The sequence below is a fragment of the Monodelphis domestica genome, chromosome 5 (genome assembly GCF_027887165.1).
Source record: "Monodelphis domestica isolate mMonDom1 chromosome 5, mMonDom1.pri, whole genome shotgun sequence".
NCBI classification, from domain to species: domain Eukaryota; kingdom Metazoa; phylum Chordata; class Mammalia; order Didelphimorphia; family Didelphidae; genus Monodelphis; species Monodelphis domestica.
The window spans coordinates 92599285-92620500 of record NC_077231.1 but is presented as its reverse complement, the minus strand read 5'-3'; the positions used below and the strand labels follow the sequence as shown (position 1 = coordinate 92620500).

General features: G+C 41.3%; 1 protein-coding gene across 3 annotated transcripts in view; it reads left to right on the top strand.

Moving 5' to 3' along the window:
- Positions 1-21216, top strand: part of SLC41A2 (solute carrier family 41 member 2) — a 139138-nt gene that overhangs the window by 69273 nt on the left and 48649 nt on the right. For all 3 annotated transcript variants that reach the window (XM_007503355.3, XM_007503356.3, XM_056798790.1), the window contains exons 6-8: positions 2203-2349; positions 14474-14621; positions 16974-17053. In XM_007503355.3, coding sequence (XP_007503417.1) covers positions 2203-2349; positions 14474-14621; positions 16974-17053 — 375 coding nt within the window. The remainder of the gene's footprint in view (positions 1-2202; positions 2350-14473; positions 14622-16973; positions 17054-21216) is intronic.

The window sequence follows — 21216 nt, the reverse complement described above, 5'->3', positions numbered from 1 at the left end:
TCATTTCTTTTCCAGTTTTTTTCTCTTGCATTCTTGATTTATAATTTCATTTTAAATTCCCTCAAAAAACTGGGCTATTATTCTGAGTAGGAGACTGAGCCAATATGGAAACGCCTAGCTTAGGCTCAGAGCACAGAGCCTGAACTTTTGTCCTTTCTAAGAGACTCCAAGGCTCCAGCTTGTGGCTGGGGTGATAGAACACAAATCCAAGATCAATTCTGGGCATCTCTTCATAGCTGGCCTAGCTTGGAGCTCTAGATACTAAATCTGTGATCCTACCCTGGTCACTTACCTATAGGTTGAATTTATTATCTTGGGCTGGAAAGATGAGAAACTATATTTTCTCCTTTTTTCCCTGAGCCTAGAGTTTCTACTTTGATTTCCCAGGCACTCCTTGGTCTGATGTCCTTCTTAGATCATTGTTGGAGCAGTTGTGGGGGCAAGCTGGGCTGTACTCCTGGTTACTTCAGTATTTTGCCTTTCAATCCAGCATGTTTCCAAGAATGCTATATGCTTGAGAAGCAGCAAAAGGGATATGATTGAAGAATTCAGGATTAAAGTGGGGATGGGATAGCCATGTTGTATAACAATAATGATATTAGTTACAGTTACATCGTACTTTAAGATTTATAAAGCAATTTCTATATTTTGTCTCATTTGCTCCTTGTAGCAATCCTATATGGGGTAGATGCTATTATTCTCCCCATTGTTGTTCCTTTGGTTTAGGATGTCCCACTCTTTGTGACTCCATTTGGGACTTGCTTGGCAGAGACTGGAGTGGTTGGCTATTTCCTTCTCCAGCTCATTTATACATGAGGAAATGGAGATAAACAGGGTGAAATGATCACACATCTATTAAGTGACTGAGGCTGAATTTGAACTCACAAAGATGAGTCTTTCTGCCTCCAGGCCTAGTGCTCTAGTCACTGTGCTGCCTAGTTGCCCTTATTATAGATTTCCTATAATTACTGAATTAGGAAGTAGTCAAGAATAGTAATAGTTCATATTTAGACTTCTCTGTGGCATAGTGGATAGAGTGCTGGGCCTGGAGTAAAGAAGACTTAAGTTCATAGCCTATGCCTCATGCTGACCCTGCGAGATAAGTGCCCTTCAGATCACCCCCATTTATAGATGAAACTGAAAAATGGGAGAAGCTTAGTGACTTCTCCAGAGTGGCCCAGCTGGGGAGAGGCTTAGACCAGATTTGAACATGAATCTTCTTTACAAGTTCAGGGCTTGCTATTGAATTTGCTTTCTCAGTAGAGTAGGAGATTTAAACCCTGTTAGATGTTGATCTTGGCATTCCTTTAGCATCTATTAAATGTAATTAGGGAGCCATTCATTAAATGTACTCTATGTGCAGCTAGACTAAATCTAACCAAAGACTCTAGGAACAGATGTCACAGCATCACCAAGGAAACTTAAGAGGTGTCTCATCCTACCTGTACCTATGTGAACAGGAATCCCTTCTATGGAATCTTAGCCTCTTCTTGAACCCTCCTGTGATGGAACTCCTTTGTAATGCTGGCTGACAATTTATTTCCCCAAGGCAAGTATCTTAAAAAAAAAAAAGATAGTTTCCAAAGCTCTTTGTATGTGTTTGGCCCACTAGGATTCATCATTACTCCCCTTTTCTGAATAATTCAAAATTTAGATCTGTAAAAACAGATAATTTTCTTACTATTTTTCCCCTGGTTGCCCACACATGGAAACACAGCCTTCTTTTCTTTGTTGCTCCAATTTACTGCTGTCTTTTGAGGTTTAAAATAAGAATATTGAACCATGAGGCACTTGCATATATTAAATCTAAGATACATGTGGTAGTAAATTTGAATTTTCTATCTGAATGTTGTTTTTCAGCCTCTGTATATATTTAGTTCATTTCTCCAGATTTAAAAAGTAACTATCTCCAACTAGACAACTCATCGCTGAATTTTTTTTTGGAATAATGGATGAAAGAAAATGTTTATCTCAACAGTGACCTCCATCTGGAATTGTTAGAAGGCATTTTTGCCAAAACATTTTCTTTATATCTTTTGCTTTTTTAAGGTATCTAATCCAGGCAGATTGGTGATTTGGCTCCAGTGATGAATGCTCATACTTCAGTTTACCAAGCATCCTTAGGAAACTGAGGCTTTTTTTTTTTAAATCATAGACTAAGAAGTCCTGATATGAAGAATAAACTGATCTTATTTCTTTTAGGAATAATCATGGTTGGTGTCATCGTTGGCTCAAAGAAGACTGGTATCAACCCAGACAATGTAGCCACTCCAATTGCTGCTAGTTTTGGAGACCTCATTACTCTGGCCATATTAGCCTGGATAAGTCAGGGTCTTTATGCATGCCTTGGTAAGTATCTTAAAACAAAATAAGATAAAATCATGTCTCAGTAATAATATCCATATGGAAGAAACTCATAAAATTAACTCCTACTGTTCTAAATAAGTGATTAATTGACCCAATTAAATATTGTACCAGTTGATGGGCATAACTTCAGTTTTCAATTCTTTGTTGCCACAAAAAAGCTACAATGAGTATTTTTGTACTTAGATAGCTTTTTGCCTTTTTCTTTGATACCTTTGGTTGAGGAAAGGGGATAATTTGGAACTGAAAATAAAAAAAAATAAAATAGAAAAATATATTGTATTGTGATCCCCATTTCATTGATAAGGAAACGAAGGCCCAGACAGGTAACCAAGGTCAGTCCTGCTACTAGAAAGTGGGAGTCAGGACTGCAAATGCCATCTTCCCTCTGCAGGTCGAGATCTCATTTCATTAAGCTGTTCTTCTGGCTGTAGTCAGTAATGCCAGGTGATGTTTTTAAAAAATGGCAACCTAAGGTGTTCATTTTAAATTCTTCATTAAATCATCCCATCTTAAGATTCAAGGTGGAAGGGACCTGAGAGACCTCCTAGTACAGTCCTCTCATTTCTCATTTGTAGAACCTGAGGCTCACAGAAAGTAAGTCATCCAGGGCATGAGGAGCAATGCTGGAGTTTAACCCGGAGGCCTCAGATTCCAAATGCGCTGCTTTCCCCCCACTACATTGTTGAACTAATGAATTCTAATCTATTTATTAAGGGGAAGAATGTATTTAGGTTCAGTTAAAAATAAAACCCCTTACTTCCATGATCTAAGGAACAGAATAAAGACAGCATACCCACATTACTCACTTCCCACACATATGCATATTAACAAGATAACTAGATGACACAGTAGATAAAGTCTCATCTTCCTCAGTTCAAGTCTAGCCTCAGACCACTTCCTAGCTGGGTGACCCTGAGCAAGTCACTTAACCCTGTTTGCCTCAGTTTTCTCATCTATAGAAGGAGCTAGAGAAGAAAATGGGAAACCGGTCTAGTATCTTAGCTAAGAAAAGCTCACACGAAGAGCTAACACAACTGAAAATGACTCAGTAACCCCATGTTACTTGATCAAGTGGTTCAGTTTAAACAAGGGTGCTTATTGTGTAATGCCTCTGTGCCCCCTAATTAGGGATGCTCACACAAAATGTAGCTTCTCATCCCTGTCCTGCTGAGGTAGAGGCATTCTCCCTGGCATTCAGAGAACTCAGAATTGTAAGGGATGGAGAGCCAGGCCATGTGATGAGGTCAGCAAGGGCCCCGACAGGTTAGAAATGGAGAGGAAAGGCTTTAGAAAGGAGGAATGGTGTCACCTGGGCTTTGGAGGTTGGGGAGGAGATCCAGCCAGTTTAGGATATTATGCCTCCATTGCTACCCAGCAGCAGCAGCAACTCCGATCATGGTGCCCTAGAGTCATTCACATCACAGGAAGAATCTAAAGGAAATAGAAATTAAGAACATTCAAAAAGGTTTGTGTTATCCTGAGAAAAATGCCCAATGAAGGGGTAGCTGGGTATCTCAGTGGATAGAGCACCAGCCCTAGGGATGGGAGGTTTGGGGTAAAATCTAGCCTCAGACACTTCCTAGCTGGGTGACCCTGGGAAAGTCACTTAACCCCCATTGCCTGGTTCTTACCACTCTTCTTTACCTTTATTTCCTTACTACACAGTATTGATTCTAAGACAGAAGGTAAGGGTTTTGTTGGTTTGTTTGTTTAAAGAAGAAAAGAATGCCCGTAGATTGGGGACTGTATTACAGAACTGGGTTACCTGGCCAGAGCAAGAGGTTATTATAATTGTGTATTCATAACATTGCAGGAAGCATAGATGCCAGCCTATCTGTGTTACAGTTGAAGAGATTTTCTTCTGTTTCCCTTGTCTTTGTCCAGTGGAAAATTTCTCATAAGAGCAGGGCAGTTAGTAGCTTTAGGAGGCTGGATGGTAGCTGAGGGGAAAAAATAGACTAGAAGCAAGTACCTCTTCCCTAAAATAAGGGGACTGTTTTGCTCCTTTTACCCTAACATGTCTAATGTTGGAAAGAATTCTTGAAATCTCTATTCCTTTCTCCTAAAATTCCACTCATTGATGGAAACCTTTCTCAATCCCCCTTAATTAACATTGGTGCTCAAGATGATCCATTTCTTGTCCATGCAGCTTGTTTGCTGTTTCTACGTTGTCTCCTCCATTAGACAGGGAGCTCTCTGAGGGCAGAGATCGGTTTGACCTTTCTTTGGATACGCGCATTAATTTGACTTGTCTTGTAATAGCTTTTTGTGGGTTTAACAAATCAATACTAAGATAATGGATTGGTTTCTTATACCTTTCAAAGTGTCCTAAGTATTATTTTGCAAAGTGTGTGACTGCAAAGAAGGGCCATTGGCTCTAGACCCCAGAGAGGCCTTAGACATGACCTGATATGTCTCCCTCATTTTACAGATGAGGGGGCCCCCCATGTTCATGCTGGGAATGAGGAAGAACTGAGCAGGGTTTTCAGTTCAAGTTCTCTGAGGCCAGACCTCAGAATATAACATGACTGCTTAAGGGAAAAAAGTTCTGATATTAAATGGAGCTGAAACAGAGGCTTATGAAGTTGATGGGTTTGTGCGGTCTGACTTAAGGAGATCTTATCTTTCCTCCTTCGAGAGGCAGTATAACTGGTAAGGAGCAGCCTGGAAAAGAGCCCCATGACCTGCCAGCTTTCTAAGATCAGGTAATCACTGGCCCCATCCGTCATCTGTTGGAGAGGAGCCTCCCATTCCCAGAGAATTTCGGTGAGCTGCTCTTTCGGGCTTCTTCCCTTGGAAGCCTCCATGGATCAGATTCTCCCTTCTGTCATTTGGTGTCTCCCCAGCCTACTGGTCTCCTGGAAGGTGACCCAGGAGCCCAGCCCAGGGCTCCCCACCTAGGAAGCTTTAGTGGAGAAGTGAGGGACTTGATGCTGAATGTCACCTCCAGGCCCTCAGCCTGCTTCTCTGGCCTGCTCTGCTGTTCTTATCTGGGCTATGCTGGTCATAATGTAGGCTGATCCTCCCAGGGCCCTACTCTCTGCTTTGTCATTTGGTGTCATGCAAAAAGACTGGTCACCTAATTCCCTGGGCCAGGTACTTTCTTTACATGCTTCTCATAAAACAAACAAATTGTTTTAGTGTCTAAACTAGATTAGTGTTTTCAACTGAAAATACTCCCTGGAACGTAGTCTTCCACAGCCTGGCACCTGTGTACTCCAGCCTCTTTGCTGTTCCTGCATGGGATACTCCCAATTCCACCTTGTACTTTCTTTCTGCTGGCCCCCCAACCCACACCTGCAGGACTCTCCCTCTTCCCCTCTGCAGGAAGCCTGGCCCACTGTGTGTGTATATATAAACACTGTATCGATTTATCCACCCATCTGTCATCTATCTATCTGTTTTTATCTGTCTATCCATTCATCTGTCCATCTATCTATTCATCCATCTGTCTCTCTACCCATCCATCTGTCATCCATTTGTCTATCTATCTATCTATCTCTCCATCCCTGTCTCTCTTGTCTGTCTGTCTATCTATCCATCCATCCATCCATCCATCCATCCATCTTATCTATTATCCTATCTATCTATCTATCTGTCTGTCTGTCTATCTATCTATCTATCTATCTATCTATCTATCTATCTATCTATCTATCTATCTGTATCTCCATCCCTGTTTCTCTGTCTATCCATCCATCCATCCATCCATCCATATCACATTACTGCCTATATTTTTAAGCAGCTGATGGTTGGCCTCCAGCCTGGCCCACTGTGTAATACTGGGCCAAGCACCTCCTCTTTCAGTGGCCTTTGAAACCCCTCAGAATAAGTCAGGGAACTGTAGCTGACAGGCATTGGTAGTGGAAGGGTCCTCTCCAGGAGTTTCTCACATCGATAAAGGCACGGAGAAGTTGCTCCCAGTTCCTTATTGAAGCTCAGGCCCCACAGAGACGTTACGGTTGTCCAAGAAGGCCGATAGGTGGCGCCCCATGTCCTGACTCAGCTGCTGGAGCCTCCATGGAAGGAGGACCTGAAGGTTAGTTAGCACGTTGTTCTGGGCACATTGAGCCTCTGGATTTGTCTAGAACTTTCCATTTCCCCATTCAACCCTCAGAACTCTGGGGTACAGCCAAGGAAGGCATAATTACTTCACTTTTACAAGTGAGGGAACTGGTTGGGCCTGGGGGGTGGGGGGAAGTTCAGTGAATTGATTGAAGTCTAGAGGAGTCAGAGGCCAGGTACTGGGGCCATGGAGCCACAACTCAAGTCAAAGGAAAGGTAACATGGTCAGCAGAGACCTTGTGTGAGCTTGGGCTCCAGGAAAAGTATAATTCCTCCTTTTCTGGTCCAATATTTCCTCAGAGTACTCTTCTATCCCCTGATTTCTGATACGATGTGAGGCACCAGCATCTCTGATGCTGAGAACATGTAAAATCACTAAACCCCCCATTCATAGGCCTTCTGCCTTGGAACCAGTATATAGTATTGATTCTAAGTTGTTAAGTGAAGGTTTTAAAATAAATAAATGAAAGTAAGACCAAATAAAGTGTTACTATCTTTATCCTAAATATTTTTGGCAAATGCCATTCATTTAGTCCAGCAATTTCTGTTTCCCAGTAGTAACAGTCACTTCATTTTGCTACAGAATCAGAAGATAATTAGGACTAGAAAGTGCTTTAAGGCATTGAATAGTCTTAGTTTGCCAAATGAGTAAACAGGCTTTGAGAGGTTGTAAGAATGGAAGAGAGAATAATCGTTCCATATTCTTTTTTTTAAAAACCCTTACTTGCTGTCTTAGTAACAACTCTAAGACAGAAAGGCAAGGACTAGGCAAATGGAGCTAAGTGACTTGCCCAGGATCATAGAGCTAGGAAGTGTCTGAATCCAGGTTTGAACCCAGGTCCTTCTAACTCCAAGCCTAGGCTCACTCCGCTGTACCATCTAGCTGTCCCTGTTCCATATTCTTTTACTCATGGATAGAAGCATAGCTGCATTACATATTAGGGAATATACTGCTTTGAAAAGTTAACATATTTTTCTTTTTTCTTATTTTTTAAAAAAAATCAAGTTGTTTGAGCATGTTTACTTATGAAGGGCCAGCTTAAAAAGATCAGCCTAACTGAAGTGATGATGAGCCTTCAGCCAATCCTCTGTGGTTTTCGGGACTGCCAGCCTTGAGCTGGTTCTTGATGGCTCTAATGTACTGTTCTCAGGGTGGCAGTGTGTGAAGAAGAATCTAAATTTATCTTACATGGCATTTGGGAATCACTCTTTTACAGAGATTGTTAAAGCTCCATCTCCTTCCACATTAGACTAAGCTGAGGACATCAGTTTTGTTGAATGGCAAAGAGAACTTTGGTGGTGTTCTTTAAAGGTTTTTACTGATTTAAATAGCCATCAGTTTGGACATTCATGCAGGAAAAGCAAATTTGTGGAGGCTTGTTAATTCATTACCAGTACCTTTCTCAGGGGAAGCTAGGTGGCTCAGTGAATTGAGAGCCAGGACCAGAGAAAGGAGGTCCTGGGTTCAAATTTGGCCTCAGATACTTCTTAGCTGTGAGACCCTGAGCAAGTCACTTAACCCCCAATGCCTAGCCCTTAAAACATTCCTGCCTTAGAACCAATACACAGTATTGATTCCAAGACAGAAGGGAAGGGTTTTTAAAAATGCATTTCTTAGTCAGAATCTTGAAGGTAACAAATGAAGCTCTGGGAGGACCCTTCAGCTTGAAATCCTCTGGTCTTAATGAAATGGTCTAGTGATAGCACGGCAATATTTTCAGCAGGTCAGAGAAGCAGAGAGAGCTGTACGGCACAAGGGATGGACATCAGTTTGAAGCCTAGAAACGTGGACTGCATTATGTTTGGAGACTCCCATCTTGGAGTTTGTCTTTATCACAGCAGTTAGACCGTGTGGCCTTAGAGTTACAAAGTTACAGCTATTCTCTCACTCTTCCTGACACTATTCCTTCCCTCCAGCTCTCCTCTCCCCACTCCTCTCTTCTCTCTTGGTTTTCTTCCTACTTTTCCTCCCCTCCTTTCCTGGAGCATCAAACATCTTCTGTCCACTAGATGGAGATATCTCCCCAGGCTCTGTCCCGGACGCGCTCCTCTCAGTTCTCTCATCAGTTCTCAGGGGCTCTCAAAACAGAAGATCCCAGACCTAAGGGTCGAGGTCTAGTCTCTCTCCACACCGACATCGCAGACTACCTCCTGGCCAGGTATCTCAGGCTCCCCATTCCCCAAGGGGAGCTCTTTGTCTTCCCCTCTCAATACATCCTGACTGTATTTTGCTCTCTGTGAGAAGGGCACCAACGTCTGCTCTTCCAGGTTAAAATCTAGGAGTATTTATAAATCTAACACAGTGTATATTGATCGCTTTGAGTAGGTACTTAATGAATGAGCATTAGAGTGGATATCTCAAGCATTATTATACTCTTCTTTACCTGTTCAGAAATTGAGACTCAGAGACTAGATGAAACACTAGAACCCAAGCCCAGGGCCTCTGATGCTACATCATGTTAAAGAGTGAAATGCAGAGAGACTTTTGAAAAAAATTAAGATCCTTTGATGATTAAAAAAATAAATAATAAATTACATTTAAATTAATTAATTATAAAATAAAAATATTTTTACATGGCATCCATTTAAAAAATAAACCCCTTCTGTATTCCCCATTGAATTTGTCTTTGTCACAAAGAAAATTGCTTAAGCAAAAATAATGACTGCATCCATTGATTATGAAGTTAATGTGTTTAAAGCTACAGAGTTTGATTAGCACCCTCGATGTTCCGGAAGGAGCTTTCTAGTTAATGCAAATTATTATATTAACTGTGAGCTTGTCTGCCAGGCTTTTAATTTAGAAGGAAGAGGCCATTTTGTGCTTTCATTTGATGCCATCGTCATGGTTAGTTTGAAGTTAATGATATCTCTTGCAGGATTGTGCCATTAGTCCCCTCTTTTAATGTGCAGTCATCTATAAAAGAATCTTATCTCTGAGAAGAACAGTGTTTAACATGTTTCTTTAGTTGCCATAATAATTTTGAGGGCATTTAGTCTATTGGGTAGAGGTATAAATATGCAAGTTCTTGATGCTGTGATGCTGTTTGGTGGAACCTGGAAGGTTACATTGAAACAGGCTCTTAAAATAGAACAGAATTATTATAAAACACTTTGGCAAGCCCTATTGTGGCAGAATTTCCCCACTAATTCTAAAGGTTCTTTCCTTATGCTTAACTTTTATCTCATTAGAGTATTCAGTGAGCCTTAAATACTTGAACATTTCAATTATATTAAAGAGATTCGCTTATTTAACAAAAACATTCATTCAGGATGACTGGCTGCAGTGGACTCCTTTCTCTGTGTTAAAGGGTTGAGATTTGAAAGAGTAGTTTCTTTAGTCATTGGTTTTATTCTTTATAGTACCTTAAATGTTTAAGATTGCTGATGAGTTTTTCCTTTCAGATTAGGATAGATTACTGCCTGGATTGAATTAGGCAAGATTTTTCTTTGAGTTTTCAATGCCCCTTTTATCTCAGGTCTTACAAAGTTAGCAGTGATTTACAGATTCAGTTTTCTTGTCTGGGAATGTCTTAGACCCATCCCAGAAATACTGGAGCATTGTGTCCATTCTGGATGCTGCATTTTAGGAGGATCATTGATGCACTGGAGCATGTCCAGAGGAGGTTAAATCAGGGGAATGAAAGGGTGGCAGAGGTTAGCTAGGTGGCTCACTGGATTGAAAGTCAGATCTGGAGACAAGAAGTTCTGGGTTCAAATGTGGCCTCAGACACTCCCTAGCTGTGTAGCCTGGGCAAGTCACTTAATCCCTTTTACCTAGCCCTGACCACCACTCTTCTGTCTCAGAACTGATACTTAGCATCAATTCTAAGACAGAGGCAATAATGGTTTAAAAAGAAAGGAAGAGAGAAAGAGAGCGAAAGGGGGAGAGGGATGGGGAAGGGAGGAGGAAAGAGAGAAGAAGGGGGAGAGAAAGGAGGGGAAGAGAGAGAGAGAGAGAGAGAGAGAGAGAGAGAGAGACAAACGGAGAGGAGAGGAAGAAAGGAGGAACAAGCCACACTTGATAGTTATCTTCAAGTATTTGACAGATTGTCATGTAGAAACTTGGGCTTCTGCTTCAGCTCAGGGGGCAGCACTAAGGAACAAGGAGCAGCATTTACTGAAATGTAAATTGGAGCTTCTTGAAGGCATGGACTATTTTGCTTTAGATCCCCAGTAGGATCTTAATGCTTGTTGAATGACTGGTGTAGGCTCCAGCATCTTTCCAAAAATAAACCCTGCGCAAAGTGACTGATCAAAGAGACAAGGCCAGAAAAAGAACTCATTAGGTCCTATGGACTGAGCAAAGGAGAGATCCCTCAAGTGCACCAGGAGGCTCATGGAATGTCCAGAGACATCAAAGGAAGCCCCCACTGCACCTGCCCGGGAGATTCTTTCTGAAGGATCTGCGAGAGAGCTTGAACAAGACGTGGAGTCAAGTGAGAAGCGGAGAGAGCTTGCCATCTATGTTGTAGGAAGCCTTTCACTGTATGCTGCTGGTCCCACAGAATCTGAGTAGGCTAGGATGAACACTGATTACATACATGCCCACTCTGTGCCAGGCCCTGTGCTGAGTGCCAGAGTGACAAACAAAAAGAAAGATGGTCCCTGCCCTCGGGGACCTTATGGGCTCATGGTGGAAACATTAACACAAAAGGAAACAGAACTGGGGGCAGGTGTGGTCCCGGAAGTACTAGAAGGAGGCACCATGGTGAGAGCTCCTAGAAACCAGGCCGAGCAGCTGGGGGACAATGAAGAGGTGCCTGGGATTTTGATGGGGAGATGGTGAAGGAGGCAGTGGGGGTGGGTTTTTCCCCTTACACTGTCCAATCAAAGGAATGGAAGTAACTCGGATCATTGAGTACTGCCTTAGAAGCAATCTGTATGTTGAGCTTATCCTGTAATTCAGATTGAGTTTGCAAGACTACTAAAACCCCCAGATCTTTTTTTTAAAAACTAATCTGTAACTTGCTTCCCAGCATCTTAGCCTTGTGACTGATTACCTTCCCAATGAGAAGACTTTCTGTTTAGCCCCGTTGCCTTTCTTATCAGACTCGGAGCCCTGTTGTTGCTATGAGGCATCAGGTGTGCCTCTGGGCTGGGGGAGCCTCACAACATTCTGAGGGTGGCCTGAGTCAGATTCAGATGTAGGTCCCATGGGATTTCAGTAAGGAAAGGAAACAGGTAAGCAGGGGGGCCTTGTGGATCCTTGTGTCAGGTTAGTGGCCCCATAGCACTGCTCTCAGCCTGTCTAGACCTTGTTAGATACTGACCAGCTCTGTCAGCCATCCCTCCTAGCCTGGTGCTGTCTGACAATGTGATGGGCCTTTGCCCAGACACTGATAAAAACGCCACACAGATTCAGGGTTCTTCCCCTCTCCTTCCCACAAGAGCCTGGACGTGGCCAGAGAGGCGAGCTTTTCTTTTCTTTGGCCTGGAAGTGGGCCTCCACATCACTTCCTGACCTTCTCTTCTTCCTCTTGTTCTCACTGCTCTTTGTGTTTTATCTCCTTCTAGAGGGGAAGCTCCTTTCGGACAGGGACTCTCTAGCATTTAGCACTTAGCCTGATGCGTAGTGATTGCTTAATAAATGCTCTTACCATTTATTCATTCATTTGTTTTTCATGCTGACATTTATCCATTAAAGACTCCTTGTGTCTGCCCACCCAACCAGACCAGAATCCATTTGATTATCTCATCAAAAAGCCACAAGAATCACATTAAATACATTGTCAAAAGATTTTCAGAAATCTTTATGAACTCTGTCTATGATGTTCTTTTCATTTGTTAGTTTTGTAAATTTGTTTTTAAAAAATCATGTCATTTCTTTTTACTATGGCCTGCCTGGTTCTTGATAAAGTTATAGTGGTTTTTTTGTAGTTAACTATTTCTTTTTCTTGATATTCATCAACCATTTCTTTAATCATGCATTTCAAATTGCCCAGAAGTCAAGTTCATAGTTTCTACACCAGAAGTTCTCAACTTCCTTTAAAATTTTTTTCAAATGGACCCCCTTGGCAGTGAAGTTTGTGGGTCTTATCTCAGAATAATGTTTTTAAATGTATTTTAAAAATAGAGGGTTACAAAGGAAACCAATTTTATTGAAATGAGATTATATACATACACACATAAATGTGTGTATAATATATGTGTGTATGTATATATATATATATATATAAAGTTCATAGGCCTCCATGTGAATATCCATTTCTAGAAGACTAGCCCCAAAGGATTCATTAAAATAATGGAGTAAATGGAGTTGAAACTGCAGAATGGGCTGGCTAGGTGTCTCAGTGTATAGAACTCCAGGCCTGGAGTTGGGAGGTCCTGTGTTCAAATCTGGCCTAAGACACTTCCTGCCTGTGAGACCCTGGGCAAGACACTTGACCTCAGTTGCCTCGTCCTTACTGTTCTTCTGCTTTGGAACTGATATTTAGTATTGATTCTAAGACAGAAGGGTAAGGGTTATATTATAAAAAGAGAGTGAGGGGGCAGTTGGGTAGCTCAGTGGATTAAGAGCCAGGCCTAGAGATGGGAGGTCCTGGGTTCAAATATGACCTCAGACACTTCTAGCTATGTTCCCCCTGGATAAGTCACTTAACCCCCATTGCCTAACCCTACTATTCTTCTGCCTTTGTTGATTCTAAGTTAAAAGATAAGAATTAAAAAAGAAGGGGGCAGCTGGGTAGCACAGTGGATTGAGAACCAGTCCTAGAGACGGGAGGTCCTAGGTTCAAGTCTGGCTTCAGCCACTTCCCAGCTGTGTGACCCTGGGCAAGTCACTTGACCCCCATTGCCTAGCCCTTACCACTCTTCTGCCTTGGAGCCAATACACAGTATTGACTCCAAGACGGAAGGTAAGGGTTTAAAAAAAAAGAATTAAAAAAGAAAGAAAGAAAAGAGTGAGAAGGGAAAAATCTCTAGGAACTGGAGATATTTATTTTGAATAAAGGAATTATAAAGGCCAGGGGTTGGGAAATTTATCTCTGTTTTCGGATACTTGGAAAGTGGTTATGTGAGAGGTATATTCAGCTCTTTCTGTTTGGTGTCTGAGGACAGAACTAGCACCAATTGGTGGAAGTTTGGGTAAGGCAGATTTTAGTTCTGTATGATGAAGGGTTTTCTAAGGATTAGAGATATCTGAAAATGGAGTGACCTGTAACCAGGGTTTGTGATTCAGATTGGGAGTAGAGTATAGGAGTTCTGAGGTCCCTTTGAATATTGTGATTCTCTGAATTAGGTGGACAAGGAGAACCCTGAATCCTGACTATAAATTGTTTTTTCATCCTTTAAAAATCATTGATAAAATTGCATAAAATAGAAGGATTATGTAAAAGAAGGAGATTTGAAAATGTATTTAATAGGGATGTCACTGCAGAGAGGTTTTCTTGGGAAGCAGGACAGCTTAGCAGAGCCACATACCAAGAGTCATCATCAAATGGGGACATTTATGTGTTTCCCCTACTGAGAACTTTCTCAGTGGTTTTCCTTTCTCTCACCAACATGATGTGAGCATTAGTGCTGAAAAGTCAGTTTGATGAAATTAAAGGCACCAGAGAAGTAAATATTTGTGTTCTTATTTTTTACCCCATACAAGTTGGTGTAATGGGCCATTAAAATGATTTTAATGTTTTCTTTTCTGAATTAATCTGACACCTTGACAGCTTTTATGTTACATTTAATCCCTAAGATTACAGGTTTCCAGCATTTGTAAGTTCATTCCTCCAACATCTGTAAGGCCCCTCTTTTGGGCAGAAGACTCACCAGGCTCAGGAGTGGGGAAATGACCCAGAACTTCTTACGTTCTGGTGATGGAGAAAGATGCTGACACATTGTTTCTAACTGAATTTTAAAATTTGAATTGCCATAATTAAGAATTTCAATGTAAATTTCAGCTTGTTATCAAGGGATAGTCCAAATGCTTTCATCCTAATATAAGCTCTCAGATTACTTAAAATTCTGGTTTTCTTAAGGCTTATATAGCAATCCATGTGTTTACTTCTCAAGTCCATGATTACTTTTTGAACTTTTTCTCTTTAAATTTTAGAGACATATTATTACATCGCTCCCTTAGTTGGTGCCTTTTTCTTGGCTCTGACTCCCATATGGATTGTAATAGCTGCCAAACATCCAGCTACAAGGACTGTTCTCCATTCAGGCTGGGAGCCTGTCATAACAGCCATGGTTATAAGCAGGTTAGTTTTATCTTGTGAATGTGTGTGTGTGTGTAAAGTGGTGATGAATAGTGAAAATGGAGTTGTCTGTTTGGGCCTCTAGGTAATTCCCCATTGCTAAGAAAATAGAGAGAACAAGGATTGTTGAAAACCAGAAATAGAAAAATCGTTCCTTTTATAGACAAGGTAGTATTTTAGTTTGTCTTTAAAGAATGAATACCATTTCAGTAGGCTTGTGTTGACTCAGTCTTTTCTTCTGAAAATGGGCTCATACTTTCCACTCCATGTTTGATCTTGAAGGTTAGAGGAAAAAATATATTTTTTCATTAAAAAACTATTTTCCTCCATGGTTACATGATTCTTGTTTCCCTCCCCTCTTCCTTCCCCCACTTCCAGAGTTGACAAGCAATTCCACTGGATTATACATATATTATCACTCAACCCATTTCCATATTATTCATTTTTGTAATAATCTTTTAAAACCAAAAACCCAAATCATATGCTCATATAAACATGTGATAAATCATATGTTTTCTTCTGGATTTCTGCTCCCACATTTTTTTTCCTAGTTGTGGATAACATTCTTTCTCATAAGCCCCTCAGAATTGTCCTGGATCATTACATTGCTAGAAAAAAAATTTTTAAATGACAAAAATTGGAGCAGATAGGTAGATCAGTGAATTGAGAGCCAGGCCTAGAGATGGGAGATCCTGGGTTCAAATGTGATCTCAGTCACTTCCTAGCTGTGTGACCCTGGGCAAGTCACTTACCAGGCCCCCAATTGCCTAAGGATTTAAAAATACAAAGACAGTTTCATGAGATGTATCAAGAGCTGGCCTCAGAGTTGGGAAGACCTGGGTCCAGTCCCACTGTGAACTTTGGTAAATCATTGGCCTCCTCATGCTCTCAGCAACTCTTTAAGATCCAAAGTTGCAGAGTAGATATTTACCTGCATTGGGAGACTGAGAGTTCCCTCTGCCAGTGACATCACAAATCTAGGGCCCATTTTTGACCAAGCCTTTGTCTTCATTGGGATGAAGAGCTCTTGGTGAAGAACTTGCTATCAATGCCTCTATAATTTGCAGTCTCTCCAAGTTATTTTCTTAGCAGGAGTGGCGGTAGGGGTGGAAGTGGAGGGAATGGGGGTGGGGGAGAGCAGGATGAGTGATGAGCCCTAGAACTCCCGGCTAGGACATGTCAGAGTCAAAATTGTAATCTGGCTGCCTTCCTGGTTCTAATGCAGGCTCTCTTTCCTTTTACCAAGTTGTCCCTCCCTTTGATTATTTCTTTATCCCTTATGCCGGTCTTTATAGGAATGCTAGATACAGTTCATGATCCATTTTTCATGCTGCAGAGTGAGCCAGTGTGAGGTCTCATAACTTATACTGGCCTATAGAAGTGTAGAGTTTGGAAAGTGCTTTCCATAGAGGATTTCATTTGAGTCTCCCAGTCTTGAGATGGGTACTATTATGGGTACTTCTGTGGGTATTATTATCTCCACCTTACAAATGGGGATCAGGAGGCTTAGAAAGGTCACAAGTTGCCTGTGTGCGGAGGAATAAAGACTAGTTCATTGTTAGAGGTGAGGAACCCAGGGCTTCTTGGCTCTAAGGTCAGCCCTGCTCAGCACTATCTCTAAAGGAGAATCCATGCCAAGAATTAAAGGGGGATCTGAGTTCCAGTTAGGGCTCTAGCCATCAGCCCTGTTCTGCGATGGAGTCCTCTAGTGTCTCTCTAGTTGCTTGATCTCCACTCAGAAGTGGCTTTTACAACCTCTGATAACCTCCTGATTCTACTAAAGGGTCTAGTGGGCCAGTAGACATCTGTAGGAAGAGTTTCCTGCCATGTTACGCACTTCTCCAGGTCATCCCTTACCAGGGATTGAATGATAGAACCACAACATGACCTTGCATCTTCAGACTTCCTCCATCAGTGTTTGGTCATATGGTCATTTGTGCAAAATCTATTCTTACTTGGTAAACTCATACTTTTCTAAGGTCTTACATGGGCTATACTCCAGAATATAAGATTGACTATAAGTCTTTGTCATGTTTCCTTTGATTTTACTCTATATTTTCTTCTTTTTAAAAAATCCTTTTTAAAATCAGTACCACTTTAAGAAGTAGGCAATGGGGGTTAAGTGACTTGCCCAGGGTCATAAAGCTAGGAAGTGTCTGAGGCCAGATTTGAACCCAGGTCTTCCTGTCTCTAGGCCTGGTTCTCTATCCCCTGAGCCATCTAGCTGCCCCTATATTTTCTTCTGATTTTTAACAAATATTCCTAAACATTTTATAAAAAGACAAGGATTTCTGTACAAATATGTTTTAATTGGAGTATTTTTTCCTTCTAAAATGTTACTATTTTATCTTTCAGTATTGGAGGCCTTATTCTAGACACAACAGTATCAGATCCAAATTTGGTTGGAATAGTTGTGTACACTCCAGTTATTAATGGTAAGTACTGTGGGTCAATGGGGCTATGACTGGGAAAGTAGACTCTACAAGATCACCCTAGTGCAAATATTTATACTATGGAAATAGGTCTTGATCAATGGCACATGTTAAACCCAGTGGAATTGTGCGTCAGATATGGGAGGGGGTTGGGAGGAGGGGAGGGAAAGAACATGAGTCTTGTAACCATGGAAAAATACTCTAAATCATCTAATTAAATAAAATTTAAAAAATTAATGGTAAGTGCTAAACAAGATTGGCAGTGAATCTTGTTATAATTGTTCGATAAGGTATAAGACTAATATGTTTTGACTTTAGCCTCATTGATCTCAGGATCTACCCTTGCTATGCTACTAGAAATAAGAGATTGTAAGCCATGCAAACATGATGTCTGAGGAAAAGGGGCAGAGAGGGCAAATTTACTGTAGTGTAAAGAATGTTCAGTCAGCAGATTTGAGTTTAAATTCTACCTCTAGTGTTTGTTATATGGCCAGTCATTTAACTACTTTGAGTCAGTGAAAATAAGGTCTTGGGAAGTGTTGAGAGTGGGCCCATCATTGGGGATTATTCTCCCATTCAGAGCCTGACCAGAATCACAAGAAGACTCCCTTGCCCCCAGACTGTGAGAAGAGGAGATTAACAATGAATAAGAATAGCTAGAGCTCCACATGAAGTTGACTTTGGCCTGACAGTGTGGACAGGGATTATGCTAAGGGATAAAATGTCTGGAACAAGGGCAGACAATTGAAGTGGGACTTCTGGGGGCACAGGGCATAGATGCATTTGGGGGCCAGAGGAGGGAGAGCACAAGTTATTGCTCTTGAGAAAGGAGCTGGATTACACTGGGATGCAAGTTTGAGCTGATCCTCATAGCTTTTATGGAGCTCCCCAGAGCCTAGAAGTACTTTGAGGGTTGTAAAAGTTAAAATTAAATCTCAACAATATTATATATATATATATTTTTAAATTTTTATTTGGTCATTTCCAAACATTATTCATTGGAAACAATGATCATTTTCTTTTCTTCCCTCCCCTCCCTCCCACCAACTCTCCCATAGCCCACGTGCAATTCCACTGGGTATCACATGTGTTCTTGATTCAAACCCATTTCCATGCTGTTGGTATTTGCATTAGCGTATTTATATAGAGTCTCTCCTCAGTCATATACCCTCAACCCCTGTAGTCAAGCAGTTGCTTTTCCTCGGTGTTTTTACTCCCGCAGTTTGTCCTCTGCGTGTGGATAGTGTTTTTTAGATCCCTGCAGATTGTTCAGGGACATTGCATTGCCACTAATGGAGAAGTTCATCACCTTCGATTGTACCACAGTGTATCAGTCTCTGTGTACAATGTTTTCCTGGTTCTGCTCCTTTCGCTCTGCATCACTTCCTGGAGGTTGTTCCAGTCTCCATGGAATTCCTCCACTTTATTGTTCCTTTTAGCACAATAGTATTCCATCACCAACAGATACCACAATTTGTTCAGCCATTCCCCAATTGAAGGGCATCCCCTCGTTTTCCAGTTTTTGGCCACCACAAAGAGCGCAGCTATGAATATTCTTGTACAAGTCTTTTTCCTTATTGTCTCTTTGGGGTACAAGCCCAGTAGGCTGGATCAAAGGACAGACAGTCTTTTATCGCCCTTTGGGCATAGTTCCAAATTGCCCTCCAGAATGGTTGGATTAATTCACAACTCCACCAGCAATGAATTAGTGTCCCTACTTTGCCACATCCCCTCCAGCATTCATTACTTTCCATAGCTGTTATGTTAGCCAATCTGCTAGGTGTGAGGTGATACCTCAGAGTTGTTTTGATTTGCATCTCTCTGATTATAAGAGATGTAGAGCACTTCTTCATGTGCTTATTAATAGTTTTGATTTCCTTGGCTGAGAACTGTCTGTTCATGTCCCTTGCCCATTTATCAATTGGAGAATGGCTTGATTTTTTTGTACAATTGATTTAGCTCAAAACTCAACTTTTTAATACTGATGTTCTTCCAATGATGCTACATTGTGATAATCACAGAGTAACACAACCCATTAAGAATTGAAATAGCATGTGCCCCAAGAGCAGTGGGAATAGATTCAGAGTTGGGGAAAGATGACTTCAGTATTTCATCTTTGATTACTCACTGATTGGTTATTGTCAGAGGGTGGAGCCAAGGTGGTGACTGAGTAGTAGAAAAAGCTGAAACTGCTCTTATAGTCCTTCCAAACAAATCTTTAAAAAACATCTGAAAATGATAGGAGTCAAAAATCAACAGCACAATGGAATGAGGGGGCTCTCCTGCTGAATACAACTTGAGAGGGCGGCAGAGAGAGTTGATTTTCATGAAATAAGGGGGAACTGGAAGCAAAACTGCATACAGAGAGGAGTGCTGTGTGACCACTCCTCCACCTACTGCACCAGCTTCTAAATTTAGGCATAGACCAACTTTGGGATTCCAGGACCTGGGCTACACCAACAAAAGAGCACTTTAAACCCACCCCTTAAAGTTCCAAGCCCTGGCACTAGTCTGCAGTGAGGCTGGGAAAGTACATAGTGCTCAACCCTTTCAAACTTGCACTGAGATACCTAATCTCAAGGCAAAATAGCTCAAAATGCCAAGCCCTGAAAGCCAACAGCAGAGGTGACAGAATCAGAATTCCCAGTGTATTGGAAAAAAAAGGCTAGGAAAATGAGCAAACAGCAAAAGAACTTCCTAACCCTAGGTAATTTATATGACAACAAAGAGCAAAGCACAGAATCAACAGAGGACAGTGAGATTCAACATACAAAAACTCAAAGAAAAATGGAAGGGGGAAGCTGGGTGGCTCAGTGGATTGAGAATCAGGCCCAGAGACAGTAGGTGCTGGGTTCAAATCTGGCCTTAGACACTTCCTAGCTGTGTGACCCCCATTGCCTAGCCCTCACCCCTCTTCTGCCTTGGAACCAATATCCAGTATTGATTCGAAGATGGAAGGGTAAGGGCTTAAAAAAAAGAAAAGAAAAATGGAAATTGGTCTCAAGTGATGGAAGAACTCAAAAAGTAATTTAAAAAATCAAATAAGACAGACTGAAGTAAATTTAAAAAAGAAATAAAAGTAATGCAAAAAAGCCAAATTGGAACTGGAAAAAGAGGTATTAAAAAATCCAATGAAGAAAAGAGTTTCTTAAAAAACAGAATTGACTTCCTGGAAAACAAGGCAAAAAATCCAATGAAAAAAAGAGTTCCATGAAAAATAGAATGGACCAAATGGAAAAGGGGGATCAAAAAGTCATAAAAGAAATTCAGTCTTTAAAAATTAGAATTGGACAAATAGAAGCTAGTGACCTCACAAGACATCAAGAAACAATAAAACAAAATCAAAAGAATGAGAAAAGTAGAAGAAAATATGAAATATCTCATGGATTGGTTATTGTCCTTCATTTTAGAAGAGGACCAAAATGGTGTCATAGGGTAATATCCTTTGTCTCACATAAATTGGATTTGAATAAGGCAGAGTTGTATAAAGTCATCAACCTCACTCTCTCTTCCAGAGTCATTCAAGTCCAATGGCAAAACAAAAGTCAAGATGACCAGCAGTGAGCTGGGGTGTAGTGGATGGCCTTGCCCTCTTCAATATGTGACTAAGCTCCAAGAGTTCCACAGCGCCTGCTTTAGTCACTATCATGGCTCTTGGAACAAATTATTCTCATCGACCCCTTTCACCTGGTGAAGTTTTCATGGTTTTGATATAGACATCCCCCTAAGTCACCAATGGGTTTGAGGCCTGTCAGCTCCCCCCAACCTGGTTTAGCCCATCTGCAGAAATGATTAAGCAGAATGTAGCTGTTTGTTCAGGCTACAACTTCTTGGAGCCACAGGTGAGAGCTAGGTGCCATGGGAGGATTAGCAGCTCCAAAAAGACCGTGGCAAGTTCTCACATCATTTTATCTATACACAGACTCCTTCCTTTGTCTGGGTGGTGGTCCTTCCATAACTTAGGGAGTTGTTTTAACTCAGACAGATTAGGTCACTCACCTATGTCATAGCTCTTAAGCATCAAAAATCAGATTTGAACCCAGGTTTTCCTGACTCCACCGCTTCCAGCACTTTATCTCTTATGTAATTCTGCCTCTGAAAGATGGTGTCCAGGAGCAGAGCGGAAAGGGCCCATCTTTTAGAGGAAATGAAGGCTCATGGCAGTC